Here is a 26975-nt window from a genome sequence, read left to right as displayed (position 1 = left end):
ATCACAAGATTGCACCTTCCTTTTCCTATTAGCTTTATGGTAATTAGATGTGATTTTGCTGCTGCTTCAGTATGCAGCATGTCAGTGTAACCAGCAATGCAAAACAGATTCATCTTTTAAATAAGAACAATTAGAAAGCAGACAACTGCTCTATACCGTACTTTCCCACCGTGTCTCACTTTCAGGCAGAAGTGAACTAATTAACTCAAGCTTTTACCTGCCTTGGTGCACAAATGCTCTCTAACTGTTCAGTTACCACAACAATGTCATCATCATACTAAAGAGCCTAATAATTCATGGCAATAGTAATCCCTTTCATAATATTTCATCATATATATATATATACACACACATATATCTCATCATCTTCTGGGCATGCACACAGATAAAATCTTTGTTTGATGGGAAATCTGTAAATCTGGACCAAATACTGCTACTGTACTATGCTATAATGTTTAATATCTAGCTACTATGCTTGTTGTGCCCACATTTGATTGCATACACAAATTTTCTGCTTTCACACTGCATTCATTTAGCTTAATTGCAGGCATTGGCTTTTTTTTTGTGAAAAGAAACAGACTGAATGAAGAATTATTGCCATTAAATCTTAAATGATGTACAGTGCAAGTAAATTTTGTTCTCTACACACAACAGAAAACATAACCAGCATTGCCACTCAGTATGGCTTCTATGGGTGGCACTTTCAGCTCAGATATGAAGATGACAACTCAACTAATCCCCAAAATATCAATTGAACTTAAAATACTACTTCTTGCCCAGCATACCCTTTTCCTCCAGGCAGTCTAGGTCACAGTCTAGTGATTCTGTGAGTGAAAGTCCTACAGCAATCTGCTCACATCAGCCCTCCCATCAGCATTCCTTCAGAATACACAACATGGTGATTCTTTTTTTTAACTGGGACTTAATAAGGCTTTTTATTGTTTCTCTTTCCACACTGCAGAGATGTCACTGCATCTTTCTCAGTTGGAGACAACCACAAATGGCTCCTAACACATCAATAAAAGAAAAATCAAGGGAAGGAAAAAAATTTCCTGTGTTGGTCTTTGAAGGACAGTCTGTGCATCTTTGATATGCGCTACACTGAAACCTGAAGAAAACCAGCAAGACTGTCAGAAAGAGTAAAATTAGAATTTACACTCCCTAAACAGCTAGAGTGGGCTACTTCAGTTTTTTAAAAAGACAGTGAATCCATCTACTGGAACCTGGCTGATAAAGTGCTGGAAATTTGTGGCAGGGAACACAATTAACTCAAAGCAGAATTCATAATAGAACTGGAGCATGGCACTGCTGATCAGATTCAGGGGATGGTGGAGCTCAGATGGGGAATTCCTGAGGCAAGGATGTCCACTTCATCCCACCTGAAGCATGCATCTAACACGGGTTTCCCGAACTTCCTGTAGAGGAGAGCTTCCCCTCATCACTGTAGGGAATTATTTCCTTAGGTGGAAATAAACCCCTTTCAGTACCAGTTGGGCTACCCATGTTCAGGAGAGTTTGACTTGCACAGGAACAAATGCAGAAATAGGTTCATAAAGTGTTATGGAGAATTACAGAGCCATCTCACAAGACTGTAGAGGATCTCATCCTGGTATACCAATAAAATAATCTGTAAAATGATGTTTGATATGCTGACGAGCAGCAATCACAAGGGAGAAAGACAACCGAAAGTTCAAGCATAATGTTAGTGCAAGAATTCTGCAAAAATCAATTGCCAGTTAATTCAGATGGGAAAAGGGAAGGAGCCAAACACTGACCATTGTCTGTTCAGACAGACTTCAAAAACTATGAAATGGATTTACTGAAATGGATTCCACAGTGGCAGGACTTGGATTTAATGCTTAGAAGATAGTTTGTAAGTTTTCCTGCTTGGAGACTTGCTTTGGTCAAACTATTGACAGTTCTGCCCATGACCCGAATTTCTGTGCAGATCACAGAAGTCCAGAAAAGTATGTACAGATGTAACGCTATAGGACTTAATTTTAAAAGAAAAAATGGCTCTGCTCACCAACTGTGTGTACTCTACATCATCTCCCAGTAAGCCTGTGTCATTCAATGTATACTTGGCTTTCTTCAGTACAGCATCCACTGGGCCTTTTTCCACCTGGTGTTTGATAGCCTTGAACAATTTATAAAGAGGCTCCCCCGCATTGTCCTGTTTAAAGGAAATGAAATGAAATAAAGCAAACCCAAAAGATATAATAAATGCAGCGTGTTTAAATATTATCAGTAAAAAAAACCCACAGATTTCAACTCTTACCTTGAGGTACTGATATAAACAAATAGACATCCAGTTAGACAACATTCTTTCAACAACTGTTTCAGATCTGAAAAAAAACCAACAACCCTGTGTATGATAAGGGTACTTAATGACAAAGTTTTAAAGAAAAACATTGCTTGCTTGAAATATAATATTTTTACATGCTTAACTGCATGCACTCTCCTAATACAGTGATTTCCCTATACAGTCTTGAGAGCATGTACTTGCTTTAGGATAAGTGCTTTGTATTGCTCATCATTCCTAGGTACCTTCAGTTCATTACCGAAAAGCAGACATCCTTTATGCAAGATCTTAAACTGAGTCTACACTGTAAGAGCTGAAAAATTAACCCAGTTATGCTGTTATTGGGAAATAACCTACAGATTACAAAGCTACAACATACACAGAGCAAGGTCTTTTGTAATTTATTTAGGCTAGCAACATTAAAGCAAGCCCTCACTGAATGCACAATGCAAGCTGATAATGTGCGCTCAGCATGGAGATGATGTGTGGTATAAATGCTAGATCATTTGGAATAAAATTAGATCAAAAAGTAAATTAAATGTTCAGTATTGTATTTTGAAGGTAGATGTTTCACTAATCTCAATGCAGATTCTGCACTACAGTATTTGAATTAGGAAATCTGTTGCCAGCAGTCCTGCCTGTGCCTTCCACAGCTATTCCTGGTGAGCTTGTCTACCTAATCTGCTTGGGCCAGGTTATTTCTGACTTTCACGGATAGCTGGCATTCTAATACTGCCACATTGCAAAAAGAATACATTTACAGAAACCCAGAGAACTACAGAAAATATGACAATCATGCAAACCTTCTTAGCATCAGCTTTGGGTTTTTTGCCACAACATACTGCTCCATCAGTTCTAAGAACAGTGTCCTCATGATGTCAGTATAGTATTCTAGTTTTCCATGTAAAGCAACTGTCAGTAAAGATGCAAAATATACTTTAGCTCGAGCAGAGAACTCCCTTTGGTTTTCCAGCGTGTGAATGAACTGAAACAGAACACAAATGTAAAGTCAAGTTAGATGAAAGGTTTCTGAAGAACCTCAACTTGTCTGCACTAAGAAGACAAATGATATTATTTTAATATTGATCTCCTAAGCACAGAATGGAAAAGTTTTCAGAAGTTTGAAAAAACTACTTATAAGAAAATGCTTCCCATAATTTGTTTTTAGATACACACACAATATACTGGGCTAACACAAGGAATGCTTATAAACTTTAACTGAAGCCTTATCTAAAAAGCATGCTTTAATAAATGAAAAAAGATGTTCTGTGACAAGTCTTAAAAAGAGAAAACCAACTCCCCTCTTCCCCAGATTCCTAGTCCCTTCACATCAAATTACAAAGACACTAATCTAAGCACACCTGGGAATGTGCTCTCATCTGCTGTAAACTGTAATGCTACCATTAACTATCTCAGCAGTGGGGCCTCATTCAAAAAAGGAGAAAAATTTAGAAGCCTAAATCTATATTTAGGTGTCTTGACAATCAGCCTCAGTTTTTGAGAGTGAGCAATTAGAAGTCTCTTCAGAGCTGCTGTGAGCACTCATCAGCCTTGATGAATAGGCCACTTGAGGAGCCTCTGCCTCTCTGGGCCAGAGTTCCAGCAGACGGCTACCTGCAGGTGACTCCTGTGATGAACCAGAATGGAATCAGCATTCTCTGCTCACATTTATTAAAAGGCTAAAACAAACTTGTAACAGCATTTTTTATGCCAGATTGGGTAATATCTGTTTCCCTACGGCCACTGCAATGTTGACTAACTCCATACTACATAACCTAGCACAGAAATATGATCATGTCTCTCCGTGCCACCAGGAAGCTCTGGCTGTGATGCCACATACCTTCAGTGGTTACTGTGGAATCAGAACTGTATAAAAATCACTAATTTTTAATGGTTTTGGTTCAGTTGTGCTTGCAAACCTTGCACACACAGGTATGCCTAGCTAAGAGACAAGGCGTATCTACTTCAGTACTCACATTAATGAGAAATGATTTGCTGTTGAGGAGGTTGGAGAACTGGTTCAAAGTCTGCTCCACAGTCTGCCGCCTGGCCTCGGGAATATCCAGCCTCCCTGTAATCATCACATCTTTCTCTCCATCTTTGGAGGGCAAGAAGAAGACTCTGTCTGTGTAGGTTTTGTAGTCCAGTACTGGAATTCCAGCTTCATTGATATCATTTGTCTGATCCTCCATCTCTATCATTAGATCTGGAATATGCAATACAGTTTAAAGGTTCATGTAAAAAAAGCCTGCTGCTTTTTTAGGCAACATGATCTCTTTGGGTACCTTCTAATGGAAAAAGCAACTCAACACCAAAACCTCCATTTCATTTCACATTTTCTATTGCTATTTTTACCAACTACCCCATTAACTATGACCACAGCTAATCCTATGGTGACATGAATGAATGTAGGATTGTAGCACAGAGCCAAAAAAAGACACTGCTATGTTGTTTTCTTGGTTGGCTTTTTTTTTTTTTTCCCCAGTGCACATTCTATTCCCTCTGAGTCTAGGTCATAATAAAAGTTATTTTAAAAAACACAAAGCAATCAAGGAAAGAAAGGTTTAAAATGTAAAAGCATGCTAATTTAATTGGAAGGAAGGGGATGGCAGGAAGGAAGAAGGTTAAATGGTTCACTGAAATAGATGGAAACATTCTGTGGGACTCGAAAGCTCTGAAGTTCTTAAAAGGGACAACAATTAGGGAACCATCCTTTGGAGCAGCTATTCTAGCTGAAGGCTTTCCAATTACCCAATATTGCTGACTGACTAGAATATCATGTTAATTAATACAGTGACCTATTGTCTCAGCAATTTTATTGCAGATAATCATTCATTTACCTCTTTGTTTTATAGCATTCAGCACAGCTGAGGGAAAAGCATCCTGTAGTTTCCAGCTTTGTGGTATCTGTACTTCCTCCTTGATGTCCCTTTCCTTGGTTATCTTTGGTCCCATGTATTTCAGTTTGTCTGCACTTCATGCTATTGACATTACAGTTTTGCAATATGGACCCAGAATTTGTTTTGACTTCAGTGATTCATTTTACTGTTACAGAATCACAGAGCAGGTTGCACAGGGACACGTCCAGGTGGGCTTTGAAAGTCTCCAGAGAAGGAGACCCCACAGCCTCTCTGGGCAGCCTGTCCCAGTGCTGTGTCACCCTCAAGGTAAAGAAATTTTTCCTCACATTCAGGTGGAACTTCTTGTGTTGCAGTTTGTGCCCGGTGCCCCTTGCCCTGTCACTGGGCAGCACTGAAAAGAGCCTGGCCCCATCCTCCTGACACTCAACCCTAAGATATTTACATTCATTGACAAGATCCCCCCTCAGCCGTCTCTTCCCCAGGCTACACAGGCCCAGCTCCCTCAGCCTTCCCTCACAGGGGAGATGCTCCAGTCCCCCCACCATCCCTGTAGCCTCCGCTGGGCCCTCTCCAGTAGTTCCCTGTCTCCCTTGAACTGGGGAGCCCAGCACTGGACACAGCGCTCCAGATGTGGCCTCACCAGGGCAGGGCAGAGGGGCAGGATCACCTCCCTCGACCTGCTGGCCACGGTCCTCCTAATGCCCCCGGGATCCCACTGGCCTTCCTGGCCACCAGGGCACACCGCTGGCCCATGGGCAACTGGCCGCCTACCAGCACTCCCAGTCCCTTCCCCGCAGAGCTGCCCCCCAGCAGGTCACCCCTGGCCTGTGCTGGTGCTGGGGTTACAGGTGCAGGACCCCACACAGGCCTTTGTTGAACTCCATCAGGTCCCTCTCCACCCAGCTCTCCGGCCTGTCCAGGCCTGGCTGAAGGGCAGCGCGGCCTCCTGGGGGATCAGCCGCTCCTCCCGGTTCTGTATCACCAGCAAACTGCTGAGGGTGCCTCTGTCCCCTCATCCAGGGCACCGAGGGAAAGGTTGGGCAGGACTGGACCCAGCACTGACCCCTGGGGAACACCATCTCCAGGCCTCCAGCTGGTCCCTGGGCTGCTGATCACAACCTCTGAGCTCTGCCGTTCAGCCAGTTCTCAGCCCACCGCACTGCCCACACTTCCTGAGTTTACATATGAGCGTGTTATAGGAGACATTGTAAAAAGCCTTGCTGAGGTCAGACAAGGTGGACGCAGTTTAGGAACTAGATAACTCCTTGGATGTGTATTCTACTTCCCCATTGATTGTGCTTGGTGGAGCAGAGAGGAAACCTTCAACCCAACACGCAGCAGGAGCCTGTAGCCTCCCGTTAGCAGTGTCAGTAAGAGACACGCACCTTCTCCTTTCAGAAATGGAGAAGTTCCATGGGAGAGGTGATGAGAGGGAGGGCTGTTAACCTTGATAGATCCTCTCACAGTTCAAAATGCAGTTTGAAATTTGGGAATAGTTCTTGATTTGCTTCTGGTTTGTGTCCTGAACCTGGAAGGAGTCAGTTTTCCACAGAAAGCAAGCTGGTACAAGAAAAGAACATCCTGTCCCATGAATGCCAGAAAAACAAGACTGGGAGAGGTTTCCAGCGTGGCCAAAATCTTTGAGATACCCTGAGATTCTTAAATTAATTTCAAACTCTAACCTGAAATTGATGCTTAATGCAATCCTGCTTTTTAGCCACTGTCCATATGAAATAATCTATTTCTCCTTAGAAATAAAAAGTGGAGTTTTTTTTAGGAGAGATTATTTCAACATGACCCAACAGCAAGTATAATTCAGATAATGAGCTGACATTTCATGGTAATCATTTAGGCCAATATTTGCAATGTTTGCACTCAGTTGCCTAATTTAATCGTTGCAGTGAGTAGTTCAACATGTAGAAATGCTGAGCCTTCACACCTCCCGCTGCCTTCCCTGAGATGATGCCTCTACATTTACACAGAACAATTAGCTAGCTCCTCAAATCAAGCTTAAGGTTTTCCCATGATAAACAGGGCAAAATGCTATTTCTTTCCTGAGAGCTTGCAAAATTATCCCTTTGTATGCTGATTGCTGCAAATAAATTTTGCAGCTCTGAAAACAGTTTTAAATGTGAATACTTGGCACATACAGGCATTGTGCTAAATTGTAAGTGCATAGTCAGTCACTATAAAACATTCTTACCTCATTCTTATCAATGGCCATTCATATTCAGGGCTATAAGTAACCCCAATATCAATTAGTTTCTACTTCCCAGTTGCTAACTCTGCTTTCTTTAGACTAAAACTACCCATTTCCTTTAATAACTTCAGCTCCCTATTTTATTTTATTCATAGTTTTCATATATAATAGCAAAATATCGGCTGTATGTCAATGTCAGTAATCAAGACTACTAAGATTTGCTAATTATTTCTTCCCAGAAGATAGCTTTAGCAAGCTAGCACCATTGCTCCAGCCCATCTTCCGATTTCTCAAGAGGACCCACAGGAGTGCAAATATCTGTCATACCTGTGAATTCCTTCTTGCACCGGTCTCTGACACTCTCCTCCAGGCCTTCAAGCTGTGATTTAATTTTTTCATACTCTCGTTCTGCTTGTTGGCTCTTGCGTCTTTATGGAATAGAGGTAAGATTTAAAAAAAGTTACAAACTGCAAAAGTAAATAATTTGCAACAGCTCTGAGTGGAAAGCCAAAGGACTGGAGGATGTTTTCCTGGTTTTGATTTATTTTTAAATAGTGGCAGCAGAAAGAGAATGGAGGAGGAGAACAGCAACAGTGGACCAAGTCTCCACTCTGTGTAAATCAACCTGGCACCATCACAGGCCTCCCACTTCAAAGCATACTTGGGACAGCAATTTAAAATCCAATAAGCAGTAGCTACAAATGCTTTCAATCACACATTAAGTACAGAAACTCAGTTTTATGTACTGAACAAAGATCGGTTGCAACATGTCCTGCACTGGCTCTGAGCCACCCAGGAGTGTCTGGGACTGAACGGAGAAGGTTGCAAGAGGTCCATGAGAACATTAGTGCTCAGTGAAGTACAGCCCATACTTCAGCACGAGGCCCTCATTACTAACCTTAAAATTGAGCTAAGTAGGTCTTAAGTGAAATACAGACATTGTCCTAGCCCTTTGTGAAGCATGAAATTCACTATTAATCACGAAATTTGTGTGTGGGTAACACTTATCTCAGCTGGAAAGGCCAAAACGACCCTTTAGCCAAATCCACCCAGCTCAGACCAACAGTGCTGACTTGAGGCAGCATAAACACTGATGGATATGTATACAGAATAAGTTATCTCCTTCACAAGAGGCACTTCAGCTGCCATTTCAAGAATGTGTGTGTGTAACTCAGTCTGCAATTGTGTGCTTGGCAAGCCTGGGACCAATTGTTGTACTTATGTATAAAGGACAGACTGGGCTGACTGACACCAAGGAATTTGGTGCGCGTGAGAGGAATAAATTGGTGTTCATGCATATTTCCAGCTGTAACTGCTTTCCTAAACTCTGCAGTTCATAAAAAAGATGATAATTTCTGCAGAGTGAGCTGAAAACAATCAGGGAGTACCTTGAAAACTTCAGGACAGCAAAACCACCTAATTAAATTAACTTACCTGTAACAGATGATAGAAACGCCGATGATCACTATCATAGGAATAAGTACCAGCGGCAAAATAAGATTCAGTGGGATGTCACTCACACGTGTATCATATTCTACCCTTCCAAGGATCCATTCCCGGAGTCCAAATTTCACCTAGTTAGACAAGCACAGATGTTTGTCTCAAAAAGTGCAAATGGACAGTGGTTCACCTCTCAGTCGCATTCTAAATTCTTAGTAATTCTCACAAGTGTATTTCTAGCTCAAACTGCCAAATAAAGGAAAGAATACTGAATATTTTATACTGAATTTAGGTCACCAGCACTTTATTCCATGAAGCAATTTTATTTTGCTTAGCATAAGAAGAAAAATCCCCAGCCTGTCTAGCTACGATTTTATATTCCTATGCAATGAAGGTAGAAGGCATTTGGCAGCTTGGGAATGCTCTTTACGTGTGATGTCTTCTACAGTAGGCAGAAGCTGGAGTAAGAAAGAACTGCAAAGAGTTTCTTCACAGTACTACAACTTTGGAGAATAAATTACTTTAATTAAGAAGCACTGTATCAATGTCACTTACACATGATATTAAATTCTATTGAAAACTTACAATGAATTCAGGAAGGTTATTGATGGTATCTCTCTTCTGCCGTTTCTTTGGTTGAGGCTGTACTTCTGGTGGCTCACAATACAAGTCCGTTTCAGTTAGCGTTTTTATGTTGCAAGGCTCATCACCCACAAAAGCCTGGGCCTCATCTATCGTCATGGCTTTGTTCAGGTTACTGCCCTAGACAGCAAATGTAAGGCTAAGTCATCATCACTAAGTCATCATCACAAAGCTTTGGGAGACAAGACATTCTGAGTTGCAACTTGCCATTTGGATCATTTTTGGCAGCAGATGTGATTTGCACTGCAGTGTACAGAAGAGCAGAGAGGTTGGGAATTACACAATTCCTCCTCTTTGTGGTGCGAGAAGAGATGTGCCCTCCAGAGGGATGGTGGGGTGTCCCCAGAGATGCCCTTGGGAGCTCTGTGGTAGAGGGTGTTTCCAAATGCCAGGCTCACCAGGAGGGGGAATCCCCAGGAAACCAAAAGTATAGCTAAAAAGATAGCAACTGTCTCTGAGAAGGGGAGGGAGGGAGTAAAGAGGAGCTGATAGTGTTCATCAGCAGTGGTAAGGGACTCTACCAAGCATTTTGGGTATGGTACCAAACTTCTGTTAAGCATTCGAGAAAGGAAAGAAAAGTTCCATACATGCTTCAAGGACAAAATGAGCAATCACCATCTCTTGACAAGTTTACCTTTGCATTAATAAGCTTGTTGACTTGTTTTTTGATGCCGTCTGTGAAGTTTTCAAAGGTTGGGTCTGCAACATAGGCAAAGGAGTGGCTCTCATTTTTTACAGCCAAATGATAATGGTCCATTAAAATAATAGTGGTAATGTTATAGTTTTCTGGGTCTTCCAGTATTGGTGGAGATGAAAAAACCACTGTGGTTTCATTGAGTCTTGTAACAACCTTTCCATCAAACTGTAAGAAATAAGACAAGAAGAACACGCACATTTTGGAGTTTGACTTGTTCTTGTACATAACTGTTGATAACTTTAGCTTAGAAATAAAACCACTGGCTTTATACCATCTCCATGCAGCAGAAATAACATAGTAGAAGGTATTTAAAAAAAAAAAAAGAAAGAAAGAAAGAAAAAGGAAACACATTTGTTAATTCATTATGTTCTAGCAGCTGCCTGCAGAGAAAGCTTAGGCTACAGATCAGTTTCCATTGCCTCCAAATTCTGTGGCTCTGTACCACACTGGGCTGATATCATTAAATTGCTCTAAGATTAAGAGGTTAACATAGCAGCTTTAATCCAGATCATCTTCTGTACCATTAAGCAGCTCAGGTAGATTCTTTCCTACAGACACTGTAAAATACCTCACTGAAATTCAATAAAATTACTAGGCGAAATTTTGGAATAAATTTCCATTTAAAAAAAAACCCCAACACAAAAAAAGCCCTGTTAAACAACTACTTAAGGTAACAACTTAGTTAACCTGTCCTCCACCCCCAATTACACAAATTTTTTTATCCTAGAAACTCATTTAGCCATCCAGCAACATCAACCACAGCGAACAACACTAACGGGTACCCTCAACATTTCTTCTATCACTGCCTCAGTTTCTCACTTTGAAAAATGCAATTTGACAGCTTCTCTCCCACATTTCTGATATTGATTTTTTTTAAAAATGCTATTTTTCACAACTTTTTGTGAAATTGCTATAGGTGGAATATGCATGAAGCAAGAAAGAAAAGAAGACCCAGTTCACTGAGGTGTGAGAAAATAGAAGGCACTGACTGTGCAAAGCTGAGTACTCAGTATTGTCTGGATTTGGGTTCTGTTTCAGGCAAATCTCTAAAGCTTGCCGAGGGAGAAGAAGGACAAAGATAAAGAAAATATAAACACTTTCAAATCCTGAAATACATCCACTTTACCACTTGAAGCTTCATTCTTCTATCCTTATACATACTGAATGAAAATAATTTTAAAGCAAGGTACAAGTGAATGTAAGTCAAGATGGTAGGAGCAGGCTCTTTCACAGAAACCCTGAACAGACCCAGAATTCTCTTCAAACCTTATTCCACTCCAAGCCCAATGAAATCCAGTGGGCAAATTTAAATGCATTTTTTGAACAGCTTATATGTTATGCATCCAGTGTGAAGCGTTTGGGGTGAAAGAAAGAAAATTACCCTTTTGCGATTCATTTTCCCTGCTTCTGGACGCTCTGCATATACCACCAATGAGAAACTCTGGATGAGCTCAAAACCGGTTCCAGTAACTGTAATATTTCTCCCTCCACTGAAAGGCAGAATTAAAAAAGAAGTCAAGACATTGGCTGGCAAACTACCACAGACATAGACTGCTTTATCCTGTACTGCCACTACTTCCACTGAAAACAGCTATGTAATGCCTATGTGACAATTAGATATCCTACAAAAAGAACTTCTGTTAAAGCTATCGATGACCACTGCATTTAAAAGCAGCAATGGCAACTTCAAACTCATTTTAAAATAGCAGAATAAAAAAAGCAGAAATTCCTTTGTCAGTGTTTGTGGCTTTTTGCTGATGCCTATCTTTGTGTGGTTTATTTCTCTAATGTTTTTGTTAAAATCACTCCATGTACCACACACACACAGACACAGGTGAGACTTTCCTGTGAAATTTTTCACAGGTCTGCAGGGACCTGGCTTCTTTATTGCCTTTCATTTGCAACACATTGTTTAAAAAATAATGCATTACACAAGAAGAATGCAAGCAAGTTGCCAGTGGGAATTAAAGCAATCGAAGTAACGTGGATTTAGAGGGATAGCAATCCTCAAAGCAATCCAAGAAAGTAAGCTTCGGTTTGTATATAGAAAGAAGTCTTTCAAATCCCCTGGGGCAAATCACTATTGATCTACCAAAAAAACCCTCCAGACCCCAAACCCACCCAAACAAAAAAATCAAAACCAAATATTAAAAACAAACCATATGTTACATAAGTGACTACTTAATATTCAAGGAGACAGGTACCAATTTCTCCAAGAGAAGTCACAGCCAATTTTATTTTTAATGTCCTATTTATAAGCTCATGATGTTATACTTCTTTTTACTGAAAGAAAGTGGAAACACCGTGGTCTCTCTCTGCCAACTGTACCCCACTAAGCAGAAAGACCAGAATATTAGGGAACAGCAGAGACCAACATGAATCAAAGTCACAAGTTTGTCCCTGTATCAGTCACAGAATGACTTTCAACACCAGAGGTATGCTACAAGGACTTTTATATAGAAGATCTGCCATATTGCTACAAATGTAAGAACGACATACATTTCTTTGCTTCCACAATTAGTACTAGGTGAGCTTTTTTTCCAGAAGGAACAGCTACACCAGATGGGGTGTTAGTGATCACCACCACAGAAGAGCGTATACCTTTTAAAAGCACTACTGAGCACCCCGATCTAGATTTCCTAAAAAGATACTTGTATTTCCTCATAGAACAAAGAGACAACAAGCCATAACTTTCCTGTTTCCAGCATACTTATTAAAAGCTGCACAGAAGAACTGTTAGAAACTTTTTCATTAGAAACCTTTTATATAGGTTGTCCTTGTAGGATAAGGATTTGTAAGTAATGCAAAGATCAGGTGTCTGACATCATGCTGAAATGCTTCACAGCTCTTTCTTTGAGACATTTTCATTTAAAAGAAGCCCAATACCTTTTCTGGTTTCAAGATTTACCTTTGAAGTGCGGATTAAAGTTTGGAGGTAAACAGAATATTTTCAAACATCAGCTGCAGTTAAGATGACAAACTCTGTGTATCCAAATGCATGCATGCCTAGAGTACAGGAGTTTTTATTTCAAATAGTCCTATATGCAATAGGTTTATTACATATGACACATATATTAACCCAGTTGTAAATGAAGTTATGACAAACATTTCATTACCTGCTAAAGCTGTTTACTGGCAGGAACTTGGTGACAGTAGGATTCTCACTGTATGAAAATAGCTGTGGTACACTAATTATTGTGTCCCCATAGACCATTGTGACTTGAACAGCTTCAACCTTGCTATTACGTCCTGTAATGCAAACAATCTCATCTCCAAATTCAGTGCTAGATTGGAGAAGAAAAAGAAGAGGAAACATCTTCAGTTACTAGCATTACGGTGATTTATACTCTTTACTGTAGGACCCCAGAAACAACAAAAACAAGGCTCTATTTTTGCTAGGCACTGAGTAGTTATAAGAGGAGACAACACTCTCTTCAGATCACTTAGATCTTTAAAAAATATGTAGGATATGAAAAGGAGTAGTGTACAAACACAAGAACAATGCAATGTCAGCATACCTCATGTCATTCTTCTTTTGGGCAGAAGAGAAGGGTAGCAATTAATAAAAGGGAAAAGAAGTGAGAGGAACAAGTCAAGTGGCAGCAGAAGATAAGGATTTTATACAGAACCACTGAGATGCTGAGTGAAAGCACAGATGGGTTTGGAGCAGCCAGTCCAGCAGAGCAAGCTGAAACTGGAAAAATCTTTGGATATCTGCGCTCTCCCACTTTCGTTGTTTTCAGAGCTGCTTCTTCCAGCTGGATCCTCTGAGTAATTTCTGTTTGAATGTTACGTGCAGAACTCCATTGCATGGGTTGCATCATGAAGAGCTAGACAATGGATTTGTTTAATTTCTAAAGGCCAGAAAAGGTTGGTGCTTTGTTAGGATACAGCTCTCTATTGTTAGTTACTCAGGGTACGTACACATTGCAAGGCTGGCTACCGACTGAAACTTTAACATCCTTCTTGGAACCAGTGGCCAGGTTTGTACCAGTGATGGTAAGTGTGGTACCACCCGCTTGTGGCCCACTTTCAGGTCTTATTCGAGAAGGACGAGGTTCCTGCAAAGAGGAGATGGTCAAAATAATTAGGAAAATTAAAATGAAATTTACACCAGTATTAATTGATATAATAGCTAACAGAAGTTTAATATTACTACCTGAAAAATAAGAAAATGAAAATAATGTTGGACAATTCTAAACTAAAACAAAATCTTTCATTATTCACGCTGAAGGAAGAAGTAACAGATGATGTGAATGTAATTCTATGTTTTCCATACTATATTTTATGAGGCTTTGCATGAATTTCAATTCCCTATTTTAAAAATGTAGACTTAGCTGCCATTAAGTTTGTGAGAGCTTCCTGTTGGATTTCCTGTTTTCATACTTATTTTAAGATTTCTCTCTTCCTTATGGCTGTCTTCACCCTTCCTTACCCTTTCCTACATTCTGTGTCAGCCACATGATAGGCAGAGCAAGGTTTTAAAAACTGATACCGAACAGAAAGAACAAGATTCCCTTTATCTTGTAAGGCTCTTAATTGTGGTAAAACTGTTATCCTATTATTGAGCAATGAGCTTGCAAAGAAAGAAAATCAGAAAACGCTAAGCTTTTCTTTATGCATCTAGAACCTTGGAGCAGATTTCTTAAAACCAATCGCAGCAAGCAGACACACTTCAAATTGTTGTGAAATTTGTTAGATATTTAAATTTATCAAATAATTTCCCTCCTTTTGTTCTCAATTCAGTCTTTGTTTCCGTGATTGTATTCCAGGAGCTATGACAATTTGATTTAATTACTTCATCACTAAGTAGTCCCTGCTTCTAATTGAGAAAAGTGTTGTTATTTAGGACAAAACTGAAGCTGCTGAATCAAGACGATGACTGAAGCCGTGCAAGCTGCGTGAGATGGGTTAGCAGCCAGCTCCAGGTGAGCGCTGCCTGCCTGGCTGGGTCTGCAGACATGCTACAGCCCTTGCACTGGGGCGGCAGCTGCGGTGCACGCAGGCAGCAAGGTGGTCCCATGCAGCCAGCTGCCACGTGCACAGATAGGATGCCACGTCCAAGCATGGCTACGAGGGACCCTGCGTTTGCTAAAGCATACCAGATGAACAGCTCAGGGAGGCTGTGAATAGGTAATGCCTTTTCTGATGTATAACTGTGCTTCTTCATCCATATTCAAACACAAGCCTTCCTTAAATGAGTCCAATAAGCCATAAGCTTATTTCCCAATCTCATGTATTTTTGTAAATGACATCTGCTGTCCTCCTCCTCTTGCATAATCTTGCTAAAATGGTTGACTGATAATAAAGTCGCGGCTTGCAGCTATTCTGTATGAAGCATATGCAAATAAGGAGAAGCAAAGAAGTTTGAAAACTTCCCTTGCTGTTGAGGGTTTCCCTGATCACCATCACACCGTGCTGATCTTCCATTCTAAGGAGGAAAAGCCCTGCTCAGAAACAGAGAGCTACAAGCCCACATCTTACTAGTCGTGCAACAAAAGCCTTTCCCCCGTGTTGTTTTGTTCAGGCACAGACTGCCATCTCTGACAGCTTACAGCTACAAAACCAAGGGCCCATGAATGGCAGAGAGGAGGGGGACCACAGTTTGGTTCAAAGCTCAGTAAGCCATCGACAGGTTTTTACAAAGCAGCAGGAATCTGTAAAAATGCATCCAATTGACCACATGGTTACTTTACAAATTTGTTTCATTGAAGCACAGATATTACAGAAACACGGAGAACTCGTACTTGCTGTGCTTGTCTTATACCTTCATGTCTGAGCAACTTCCCTTTGAAGGAATGCATCATGGTTCAGCTCACTTCACAAACCCACAATGACAACTGCAATTTGCTCTCAAGTCACTGAGCTTTAGGAATATGCTTTAACACTAATTGGGTGTCAATTGCTTTTCTTCCCTGAGAGAAATCTGTTTGTAAACCCTTCACTCCTCAAGATGTACGTCGCTGCAGCATATGACTGCTCTCATGTACTAACCTTTGATTTAATTTTAATTTAATACACCACTCAGGTTACAAGATTTTACGTAGGGAAGTGACTCAAAGTAATTTTACAGCATTATTTAAGCAAAAAAGAGCCTCGCTTCAATATAAAGAAGTTGACTAAAACTTGGTCGCGTAGGTCTATATAACCCTCTCTGTGCATACTCTTCTTTGGATTTAATTGCTTGCCAATTTAAGCTAAATTGAAGTAAGTCATGCCAGGGTAGGTAAAAAGTTGGAGGGGGTCAGTTTTAAAAATCACACTTGAAGTTTAAATTAACACAGGCCTAGACACGTACTCCACAGAAAAACTCATTTGTGCTTTTTTGTAACACAATTTTGTTGCTAAAAAAATTACAATCAAAATGATATATAAAACACACAGTCAATAAATAGTTTATACAAACATATCAAATATTTTAAGTGTAACTTTACCACACAGACAGAAAACAGTAATACCTTTTATTAAATTCAAATGAAATTTTAACTGCTATGAATTGTTAAGCATGCTGGGCCTCTGTGCCATCCACAGTAAAAATCCACAGTGTAACATGTCTGGGACAGCTTTCAGACAAAAATATCTGCCAAGAACCACTAAAGAATCAGTATGGACAAATTAGTTATCCCTGAACCTCAGAAAAACTATTTCAAACGTGTGGCCTTTTCCCTAAATACTACCTCCACTGAAAGCCTAGCTCCTAAGACAGACTTGGGAAGGAAAGGAACAAGAAAAGGTTTCTGAAGCATCACACAGCACTGTTCTCTGTAACCTCAGCATAAAAAATGCAAGGAAGCTTGCTAGGAACTTCTGCTGGACAGCCGTTATTCCTTTCTTCCTGCAAAAATGTGAAATAATTGTGCTGTTAAAGCTCTGCTGGGTTATCTGACAGGTAACTTTGGCTGGCAGGGTGTCACCTGGCTCTGTTCTTAGCAACCAGTAAATATCGAGTGAACCACGAACTTAAACCAGAACTGAGCAGCACCATTGTCTGTGGCAGACCTTTCGGTGGTGCCTACATTTGCCTCCCTAGGAAAAGGGATGTATAGGTACCCAAACAGCAAAGTTATCTCTGAATAACACAGCTGCAAGGGGGAAGTGAAACAAATATGTGTTCCATTTTCCTCAGAAACTGTTTTTTTTTCTTAGGACTTCAACTCTGCTGGAAGTTAAAGCCCAGCTACACCGGAGGGGAGAAAATGCCACCCACATTTCACCCTACCCACGGCACAGCTGCACCCGAGAGCAGGCACATCTCGGCTGCACTTCAGGCTGAATGGAAAACCAAGGCGAGAACCATCCTGGCAGCTAACCCAGGTAGCAGCCAAGGAGGAGATGGAATAGTTCTGTTTAACCTGTATTTTCTCTTTAATCGCTGATCTTGCAGCAGTTCCTCGAAGGGCTATTTTAAACAGCTTAATTCAAAGTATTCATATTTAATTCTGCAAATACCAAGAGCTCTCCAGAGACCAAATAATGTGGACACCTCATAAGATGATCTAATAAGGAGAAGCTGAACCATGGTCTGTGTGCAGAGGAATTCTTCAGCATGACTGCTAAATCAGAGCATTGTATAGTAACACTTTGTTACCATAAACTTGTCAGGAAAAAGATTTGATTAGTTTTAACCTCCTATTTTCTGTTTCACATTCCCCCCTTTTCCCTTCCTCTTAAGGACCTGCCAGAAAGAATAAGTAGTTGAAATAGATTACCAAGAATGTTAACAATTTTAATAACCATTTTATTGCAAAACCAATGTGCTACGAGCAAGTTTCAGTGATGTCCTAAAGTATTCATGGATGGCTCCAAGAGCAAAGCTACATTGCTCCACCTGGCAGTCTTCTTAAGAGTACCAATAAAGATAAAGATTTCGGTTATCCAAATGCTCATCCAGGAAGCATTTTTCAAAAACGCAGTTAGGTAGATAGAATCAGCAGGACAGTGGTATTTCGCTGAATGCCAAGATAATTTGAAAAAGTACGATCAGTGGTGGTACAAGCCTTCAATAAGAATTGTGTTACCTAAGGAGAAGGCAGCCACTTCACATGGTTGACATGTCACCCACCAGTGGGACAAAGAGGCTCAGACCCCGGGAAGCCGCCAGGCCTAGTCTTCTCTTACAGTCTTACCTTACACAGTTAAGCAAAGCTGCACCTAACCCACAGCTCTATGTTGCTTACCACAGCCCTGCATGAGATTCCTTCTCCTTGCAGAGGAAAACATGGGGCAAAGGGTAAAGCCTTCACTGCAACCCTTTTTTTGAGGGGTAATAAAAGTGGTGCTGTTACCAAGAGGCAACGCCCTTTAATTCAACCAATAACGAATGTTTAACCCTACAAACAGCACTGATAAACCTAGGACCTCCAGTGCTGCATGATCAGTGATGTCACCTTTTCCGAATCCCCCCAGGGATATTTCTTCTCTCCTTGTTTCTGCCCTTTTCTCATTTCAGTCTTAGAATCAGAAGTACGCCTGCTGTCATAATAAATACGCTGCTTTCATTTTCAGCCCTCTGCACCTTGGGATCTTTGTTGGTTCAGTCAGAAGGTGCCCAAGGGAAGTCACACTTTCTGTAACATCACAGCACAGCGCACCACTATAAAAGCGTGCTGCAGTGGCTCCGTGCAATTATGATGCTAAGCAGAACATTTGATTATGTGTCCTATATGAAATTTTTAGAAGTCTTGTAATAATTCTGGAAAACGTCAACCTTTGTGAGGGCTTGGCAGTACTTCATTTCTCATGGACATAGTAAAATTTAAACAACCCTACAAATGTTAATTTAACCCTTGTTTCATAATTCCTTAAAGTGTACAAAATCACAATTCATACATATTTCAATCTCTTCTTATTTTCCTTGAAATGAAGGAATGTTCTTTCAGATCTATACTTCTCTTTTTGAACCAGGAAAATATTGTTCATGTCTTCCAGGTAGGTTAATGTTTGAGCATAAATATTTTCTGCAATAACAGGTTACCTCATTATGTGGGTTTTTTGATAGTCTAGTTTAAAAAAGCCTGGTAAATCATCTCCCAGCAGAGTGACTTCCCTCCACAGAGACCCCCTACCACCTTACGCCCTCATGATCATGCCCTGTGTTAGGAAGCGGATTTGCAGTTTTGGTGAAACACAAGCACACCCAAGACTATGCTATTCAGAATAAAATACATTAGAATAGTTCAGTTGGAAGGGACCTACAACAATCACATAGTTCAACTCATCAATGGGTGTAACTTGCTCCCTACAGCGTGGTTTACCCTAAAGAAATAATTTGACCTCAACAGGATTTCTTGCCTGCAGGGCCAAACAGATTGTAGCCTGTCAGTCATGGGAAATTTGAGCATTTTACATATCTTACATAAAAACCTTCCTTAAATCCTACTTAGGTGTAATAACGTTGAGCTAAAGAACTCAAAGCCTACTTGCAGCCCTGCCTTCCCATGTTGTACCACGTTGCTGGGTTAGTACTCCTGAAGTGATAAGCAGCTTTCCCAGCACGTTGATAACCATGAGGCAGCTTTGCTGGAAAAATAATAATGCTACAGGTATGTTACCTCTTCTGCTTTTGTGGCTGTGATCCGTGCCCATCCCATTGATACCATTTACCTCAAAGCAGTGGCTATCTGCACCAATTTGAAGCAGTGAGACAACGACAGTTTCTAAGTCTTTGTACATTCCTTATGGTACATACCGTTCAAATAGCGCTAGTTTGTTTGGTAGCAAATTCATTTATTTTCTTTGTAATACCAATGAATTTCCTTACGTGGTGTTCGCATTCCTGTGTGCCACTGCCTTATCTTTGCATCAGGGACTAACCTGAGCTTCACAAACTATATTTTTTGGTTTTGCCTGACAGTAATGCCATAGTCTTGCAACAGTACGTCCTCTGAGGTGCTCTGTGCTTTGTCAGCACAGAGGTACTGGCAAAAAAAAAAAAAAAATACTGGCAAAAAGCTATACACTGGCCCAAGTATGTATATGACTTCACACTCAGGCCATTTTCCAGTGTCCTGTTTTCTTCATCACAGCTAGAAATCTCTTCTTTGCTTTCTCTATTTGTATCCTTTGCCTCCTACTTACAAATCTGTTCACAGAAATGCTGATATATTTTTCATTTTAGTCTCATGCTTTCTGCATGCTAGAGGGTAAATTATCTCCATGCCTTTTCGACTTACAATCACATTTAGACGCAAACTTACTTATTAGCAGTGTACATGACTGCTGCTCTTATACAGCTACTGCAGACCCTCTGAGCATTCACATTTCAGCTTACATTAATCATCCTGTTTATTAATCTAGAATGAACTTTTTAATCTTTAATATTTTATGACTTGCAGTTAGTCTTTTTGCACAGTTAGGAAGGTGACCTCTTATCTCTTCAGGTTTCTGATTACAATTTTAGTAAAAGATACCTTTTACAGGCTGAAAATGCTTTCAGAGAGCTCCCAACATTTTAGATCTCTCTGGTCTGCTGGTGCTGAATCAAAGCACAGCTTCTATCTGGCTAACAGTGGGGTTACTCCTATTCTCCCTTTCTTTTTTATCCAGCTTCTTTGTAATTTTACCGTTAAAGATATGCAGGTGCAAATGAAAACCATTTCCCCAGCCTCTTTTTCACTCACCTGACTTGCCTTTGAGATCTGATCTGCCAGGCCGATTCATGTTCTTTTTCACTCGATCTGTTTGCTTTGCAGCTTTCCTGGTTTACACTGTCATGTCCAGCTAACTCACTCATGGTCCCTTGCACAGTATTCAAGAACAAGAAGAGTGCACTCCTGTGGAGCACCACCTAGGTTCTGCATTTCTTCTTTTTCTGTTTTTCCACTCATCTGTCACCAAGCATATCCTCAGCTTTTTATATTCCTGGGCATGACTCTATAAATAGGGATACTATCTACTATAACATTCATCTGTGGTAGGCAGTTTCTAGCCCAAGAACTATACCACCAAGATAAAAGCAGTTACCCTTTATCCTTCAGTAATGCAGAAAATCAACAGCAGAAACAACCAGCCACCAAGGATGATACTGGTGGATCACAAGAGGGGCCAGAAATTCAGGAACAGTTGGAAGGCAACAGAGAAGGGGAGCCTAACAGAGATGCAAAGAAACCTGGGCATGAATTCTATGCCTCAGAGTGGGATGCTGGAGAAAATGCAACTGTGCCAGACCACAAGCAGAGACACAACTGGGGAGGGAAAAGAGGATGGTGGCAGAGTACATCGCTGTGATGCCATGAGAGATGCCAGCTGCAGCACAAGGGGAAGCCAGCAACAGATGGATGTGTTCAAATGGACGTGATGGGCAACAAATAGCAAAGCCACCTAAGCTCCCTTCTGCCAGCTCCGGTAAGCAGTGACCTCCAGTTGGGGGTTTGCCTTTGATGCTAATGCACATCTTCACAAGTAGGGCTGGGCTCTTGGCTTCCACACAAGCAGAGCACAGGGATGCCGTTTCAAGGACCTGGTGACAGTGCACAGACTTATGGATAAAGATTTTCACAAATGTACAGAGCACATTATTGCTCTGCATTTATCTCATGTCCTTTCCTTCACGAGTAACATTTCCCTTTCCTCATCCTAGTTCCAGCTGCAATAAGTTCTGGCTCTTGATGCAGGTCTGTAAATGAACTAATTTGTTGCCAAAATTATCTGCCCTGCACTGAAAGCCAAATTATTCTGCCAACACTTGTATGTAACGCACACAAAAATTGAAACCATTAAAGGCATAGCCCATGAAGTGCTGTAGATGCTGGCCACCTTCATGGAGGTCAAAATGTCATTTCATGGACTATAAAGGTAACCACAGGAGCTAAATTAAGCTTCTGAACAGGGCATGCAAATCATTAGGAACTGCTTTTCTCCCCCTTCCACTTCCCTCCTTTCTCAAATTCAAGGGAGCCTGCTTCTTGTTTCTTCAGACAAGCCACCCACTCACAGGATATTCAACCAGAGAATTTCCATTGCGCACTCTTGGCAGTCTGGTACTCACCGCAGCGGCTGACCTGACCCACCAGCTCGCCTCATCACAGCATCCACAACACAAGCCAGGCTCCAGTTCTGGGCTATTTCTGCAACAGCAGAGAAGCGTGTGGAGCCCTGCCTTTCTGGGGCTGCTTTATCCAAACCTCACACCGTGTGAGCTGATCAAATGCTTCCAGTCACTCCAAGGCAGAGCACTTGCCTGGCAAATACACTTTGTGTGCTGTCTACTGTCTATGGGATACTGATGCAAAGGGTTGGTATTTTAAACAACTGATTTTTTGGACTGCAGGCAGCGTTTTTTTATTGTGAGGCAGGCACCACATGATTTTCTGAAAAGACCACAGAGCCTTGCTGACAAGTTTGATGGAGAAATGGAAGCATGCATGACTGGGAAGTCTGCATGATCATGCAGCCAGTGTTCACTGGCAACTTTCAAGCAGAACCATGAGCACCGGATAGTGGGACATGTATTTAAGTGCATAGCTCAGATGATAATTAAGTCTAATAATGCCCACATGAGGAAAGGCCAACTTTGCTAAAACTCTTGGCTACCCAGGAGTTCTCCTGGCCCCTATGCAGGCTGAGAAACAAACAAGACATGCTCCAGGACTCAAGAATAAAATAAGATCCTCTGGAAGCAATTCCAGACTGCTGCAGATGTGTGGTTTATCAGCATCAATCGTAATGGCAACAAGCATGTAATACCTCCCCACAAAAACGCACTCAAAACCCCCAACTGCAGTGTAAAATGCATGTGTTGAGGTAAAGACTTAGGGTAAAAAATCAGTGAGTTAGCTAAACCCCTTCACAAAAGCCTTGGGGCACTAATGGCACTGCATTGGTGAGAGGTCCCAAAGCAACTGCTTCAAAAACCAAGAGGGAAAGCAGAGGATGGATGGAGGTAAGAGGAAACTGCCAAGCTGGGAGCAGATCGAAGTGAAAGTGTGCACTTTGTTGAATGTAACCGTGCTGTTCAAGTTCACATTCAAACCTTCAGTAAGGTGAATAGTCACGTTCATGACTGTTTTCAGATCAGACTCTAATTTATCCTCCTTCTTCCTCTTTTTGGTTATTCATCTCACCTTGTTTAGGTAAATAGACTTCCTGATGTACTGAAAAGTCGTTATTTCCAAGCCAGTCCCTTCCTGCACCTTCAGAACCTCAGAAACGTATTACACTTTTGCAAAGTTCTACCTCTAATTTCACCATCTTACATTTGTTTGAGCTATCTGACACCATATAGTCTTTTTAACATCCACAGTCTAAAACTCACAGAATTGCTCTTGCTAACAGATGCTGGAGATCCCAGAACCAGCTGCATGCTCTCCCTTCTGGTGGCTCAAGTCTGAAGATGAGGCATTCTGAGAAAGGAATCATGCTTGTGATTGTATGGGATCAGCAAATCAGGGCCATATACCTATGAAAAACCTAACTCTCTCCTTTGATACTGCTTCTCACCATCAGAGTAACAACCAAATCAGATGAAGTTAACAACAAATAAAAAAGCAGGACTGGCCTTTAGCCTGTGTTACTGCTCCACCTGCTTCGAGACCATTCAAGCTGTCAGCGCTCCAGATGTACCACAGGGCTGGATATTAAAATCTAGCATCACTTCATTTCTATTTTACTAAACAGGAGAATGGTTATTGCCTGATGCTGCTTGTACTGAAACAACAGAAATGTCAGTAAAGGAGAACTGGGTGACCAGAATTTAATTTCACTGGAATGGCTGGACTTGAGCAGCACTCGGGTCAGACGGGGAAATTGTGATGGGTAGGGAGAAACAGAGCTTTCTTCCCCTGTTATGCAACAAATACAGATGAGATGTTTACTGCACGGTGCAGACTCCTGTGGACCAGGGCATTCTAGTTCAGAAGTAATTTTAAATTGAAACCATGGCTTCCCTTTTAAGTGGATTTTTGACCCATTTAATGGAGGTCTCGCACATTCTTCAGCTCAGAACTGTGCTGCAGACAGGGCAGATGCCCAAGGCTGAGCCCCAAGTTGTGCTGACTATTGATCCTCATCAGTCCAGCTTTAAAAATGCATTTCTTTGTTCAGACTGGGTATCAGCAAGAGCCAGACATAGTAGTACTTATAGAATCACAGAATGGTTTGGGTTGGGAAGGACTCTCAAAGATCATGTAGTTCAACCCCCTTGCCACAGGCAGGGGCATCTTTCATTAGATCAAGTTGCTCAACATGACCATCTAACCTGACCTTGAACGCTTCCAATGACGGAGCATCCACAACTTCTCTGGGCAGCCTGTTCCAGTGTCTCACCACCCTCACCATAAAAAACCCTCTTCCTTATATCCAATCTACTTGGTAACTGACACTGTGCTTTTGGTGGCAGGCACTAGACACATGCACAAGGCTGAAACTGCAGGGAGTATGGTGACACCTCTGGGGCACAGAGCCACACTGGGCTGAGCAGCTGCAGTCTCCTTGTGCATTTCTGCCCCGTGCTGCCACACACTGCATTTAGAGTGGTCACTGCTAAAGTTGAAGCTATTTTGCTTCCAGTAATCAGAGCACACAGTTAAAACAGTGATAATTACCGGCAGGAGGGTAGCCAGACTACGTGCAAAGAAAAGGGGAGAGATAATAGAAAATTTATTTTAGGAAGGCTCTTGGGAAGAAGAATATTTTCTTTCCTTTGTATATATGGAACAGAAAAGGTTTTATACAAAGCACAGATTTCGCATGTCTGCTGAAAGAACTCACCAAAGAGCTGCCTGAAAACAGCAATGAAACAAGACTGTAGCTTTTAACAACATCAACTGACGTGATTTTCTGCTCTGATCGTCTGTTCTCATGCCAAAAGCGCTTGTGTCGTACTTGTAGAGGTGTGCGTTGGTACGACACCCCTGTACTGACTTTAATCCTACTGCAGTTCATAGTTGGCTTCATTTTGTTGTGGAACAAAATGAAATGAAACTGGACACCAATTCCACCAGTTTTAAGGCACCAACCGTATTACTTGCCATTGCTTTGCGTTTTGTAAGCAGAGTCCCCACAGAAAGATTTTTGCAGTAAATAAAAATGCTCTGTATCAGCAGTTAGCCTAGGCGTCTGGTATTTCAGTAACCTCCATGCAGGCAGAGATGGCACAGAGGGAGTCTTGGACTTGCAGGATGCCTGTGCTCAGCGCCTTCTCCAAGCGCCTCACGGATGGGCGATCAAGAATCTTCCCATTAAGTAGCCAAAAGTGGTGGTTGCTTATCTTGCCTCTCAGATGGGCTGAGCAGGGAATCACACCAGAACAAGTTTACAGACAGGCTCTGAAGCCTACATGGGGGCTTCAGATTCTGTTTCAACATACTCCATAACATCTTCATGTGGTTTTCATGCAAACCACAGTAGAATCTTTAAACACAGGAGATGCACAGGAGAACTGGTGTAAAACATACCCAACGCAACGGGCTCATGTCAAAATCTCATCTTATGTAGGGTTTGTCATAGCCTCTGTCCTAGAGACCACAAACACATAAACATGGGAGATTATGTCGTTGTTCTCTGGTTACGATGAATGAGATTGATGACGAAAGACTTACTTATAACTTACATTTCCACAAAGGAACAGAGGACATTTTCAAGCAAAAAGGGTATTTTTTGCAGAGGTATCACCAGGAAGAGGAGGTATTTGCTGGGAAATTATGGAAAAAACACTTCTACCCTGTTTTGTAAAAACGAGAATATCCTCTTCTCAGTTGAATGTCATTCTTGACTTATTCTACTGCTTACTGCCAACTCTTTTCCTTTCCTTCTCACAAGATACCAAGAATTAATGAGACATAAGTTTAAACAAGGGAGAAGATAAAAGCCTAACCCACTCTTTATGTTTTATAGATTTACAGTTTGTAGGTGTAATTTTAAGTATCAATATAAGGACAGAGATTATTTAAACTTCTCAGCTATCACGGGCTCTTATAAAAATTTTGAAGACCTCATAGATACAGATAAAGCCACTTGCTGCTAAAACCACAGGCTAGACCAGCTATAACCTACGGCCACATTTAGGGTAAAGCAATTAAGACACAAACTAAATTCTCCTTCATAGTGACACTGAAAACAAAGGATGTGTAGCATGAACACACATCATGCTGTCTGTGGCTCTGCATGTCATATTTTTAAATGAAATAAATATTAAAAAATTAATGTACCTTCATTATTTACTCTTCAGCTGTTCTGCATCCATTCTTGTAATTAAGAATGCTGGCTAGACTAAACACTGTGATTATAATAGTGCACCAACTGTGCATCTAAAGAATACCTAATTTTTTTGCAGTGCTGTTTTTTTTCATTCAATATTTTTTTTATTCAATAGTGACACTTATAAGAAATGTCACTACTAAATAATTTTATTACAGTTTCTTTTCTACCACATCTTTTTAACTTGAATTACAAACAATATCATCCTGTTTTGAGACTCTGGATCTATTGATCAGAATAGATTTCTGGTAAACCCTTTGTGTAAAGAAATGCTCAAGGTTAGTGTTTTCTAACATACTTGAATGACAGTGCTATTGATGAAACAAAGTTTGTAAGGCAAACACAAGCAACTCTGTGCTTAACAGGTGAACTTCTAACTTTAGTCACACATAACATATAAAACAGATGTCTCAAAAAAATGCACTTACCTGGTATGTAAACAGCACTTCACTTGGTGATTTGCCTAATTTTCCGTTGATGTTAACTTCAATTTGTCCTTGTTTTGGTTCATTCATTGGTCCAACTTGACATACAATCCTAGCAAGAAAGAATGTAAGTTTATTTGTTAGAAGTAACAGCTACAATACCAATGCAATTTATGTGAGCTACCACACACACTGACAGCAAAAGCGCTAACTT

General features: G+C 41.0%; 1 protein-coding gene across 4 annotated transcripts in view; it reads right to left on the bottom strand.

Annotated features, from left to right (window-relative positions):
- The window catches only part of PLXNB2 (plexin B2), a 267945-nt gene that overhangs the window by 20096 nt on the left and 220874 nt on the right, over positions 1-26975 (bottom strand). For all 4 annotated transcript variants that reach the window (XM_040594019.1, XM_040594021.1, XM_040594018.1 and 1 more), the window contains exons 17-28: positions 26765-26873; positions 14067-14203; positions 13259-13426; positions 11524-11632; positions 10080-10307; positions 9389-9565; positions 8798-8937; positions 7691-7791; positions 4279-4508; positions 3106-3287; positions 2279-2345; positions 2027-2173 (exon numbers count right to left, since the gene is read on the bottom strand). In XM_040594019.1, the coding sequence (XP_040449953.1) occupies positions 2027-2173; positions 2279-2345; positions 3106-3287; positions 4279-4508; positions 7691-7791; positions 8798-8937; positions 9389-9565; positions 10080-10307; positions 11524-11632; positions 13259-13426; positions 14067-14203; positions 26765-26873 (1795 nt within the window). The remainder of the gene's footprint in view (positions 1-2026; positions 2174-2278; positions 2346-3105; positions 3288-4278; positions 4509-7690; positions 7792-8797; positions 8938-9388; positions 9566-10079; positions 10308-11523; positions 11633-13258; positions 13427-14066; positions 14204-26764; positions 26874-26975) is intronic.

Source organism: Falco naumanni, chromosome 5 (genome assembly GCF_017639655.2).
Source record: "Falco naumanni isolate bFalNau1 chromosome 5, bFalNau1.pat, whole genome shotgun sequence".
Classification (NCBI taxonomy): domain Eukaryota; kingdom Metazoa; phylum Chordata; class Aves; order Falconiformes; family Falconidae; genus Falco; species Falco naumanni.
The sequence above is the reverse complement of the archived record's forward strand: the minus strand, read 5'-3'. Positions and strand labels throughout refer to the sequence as shown.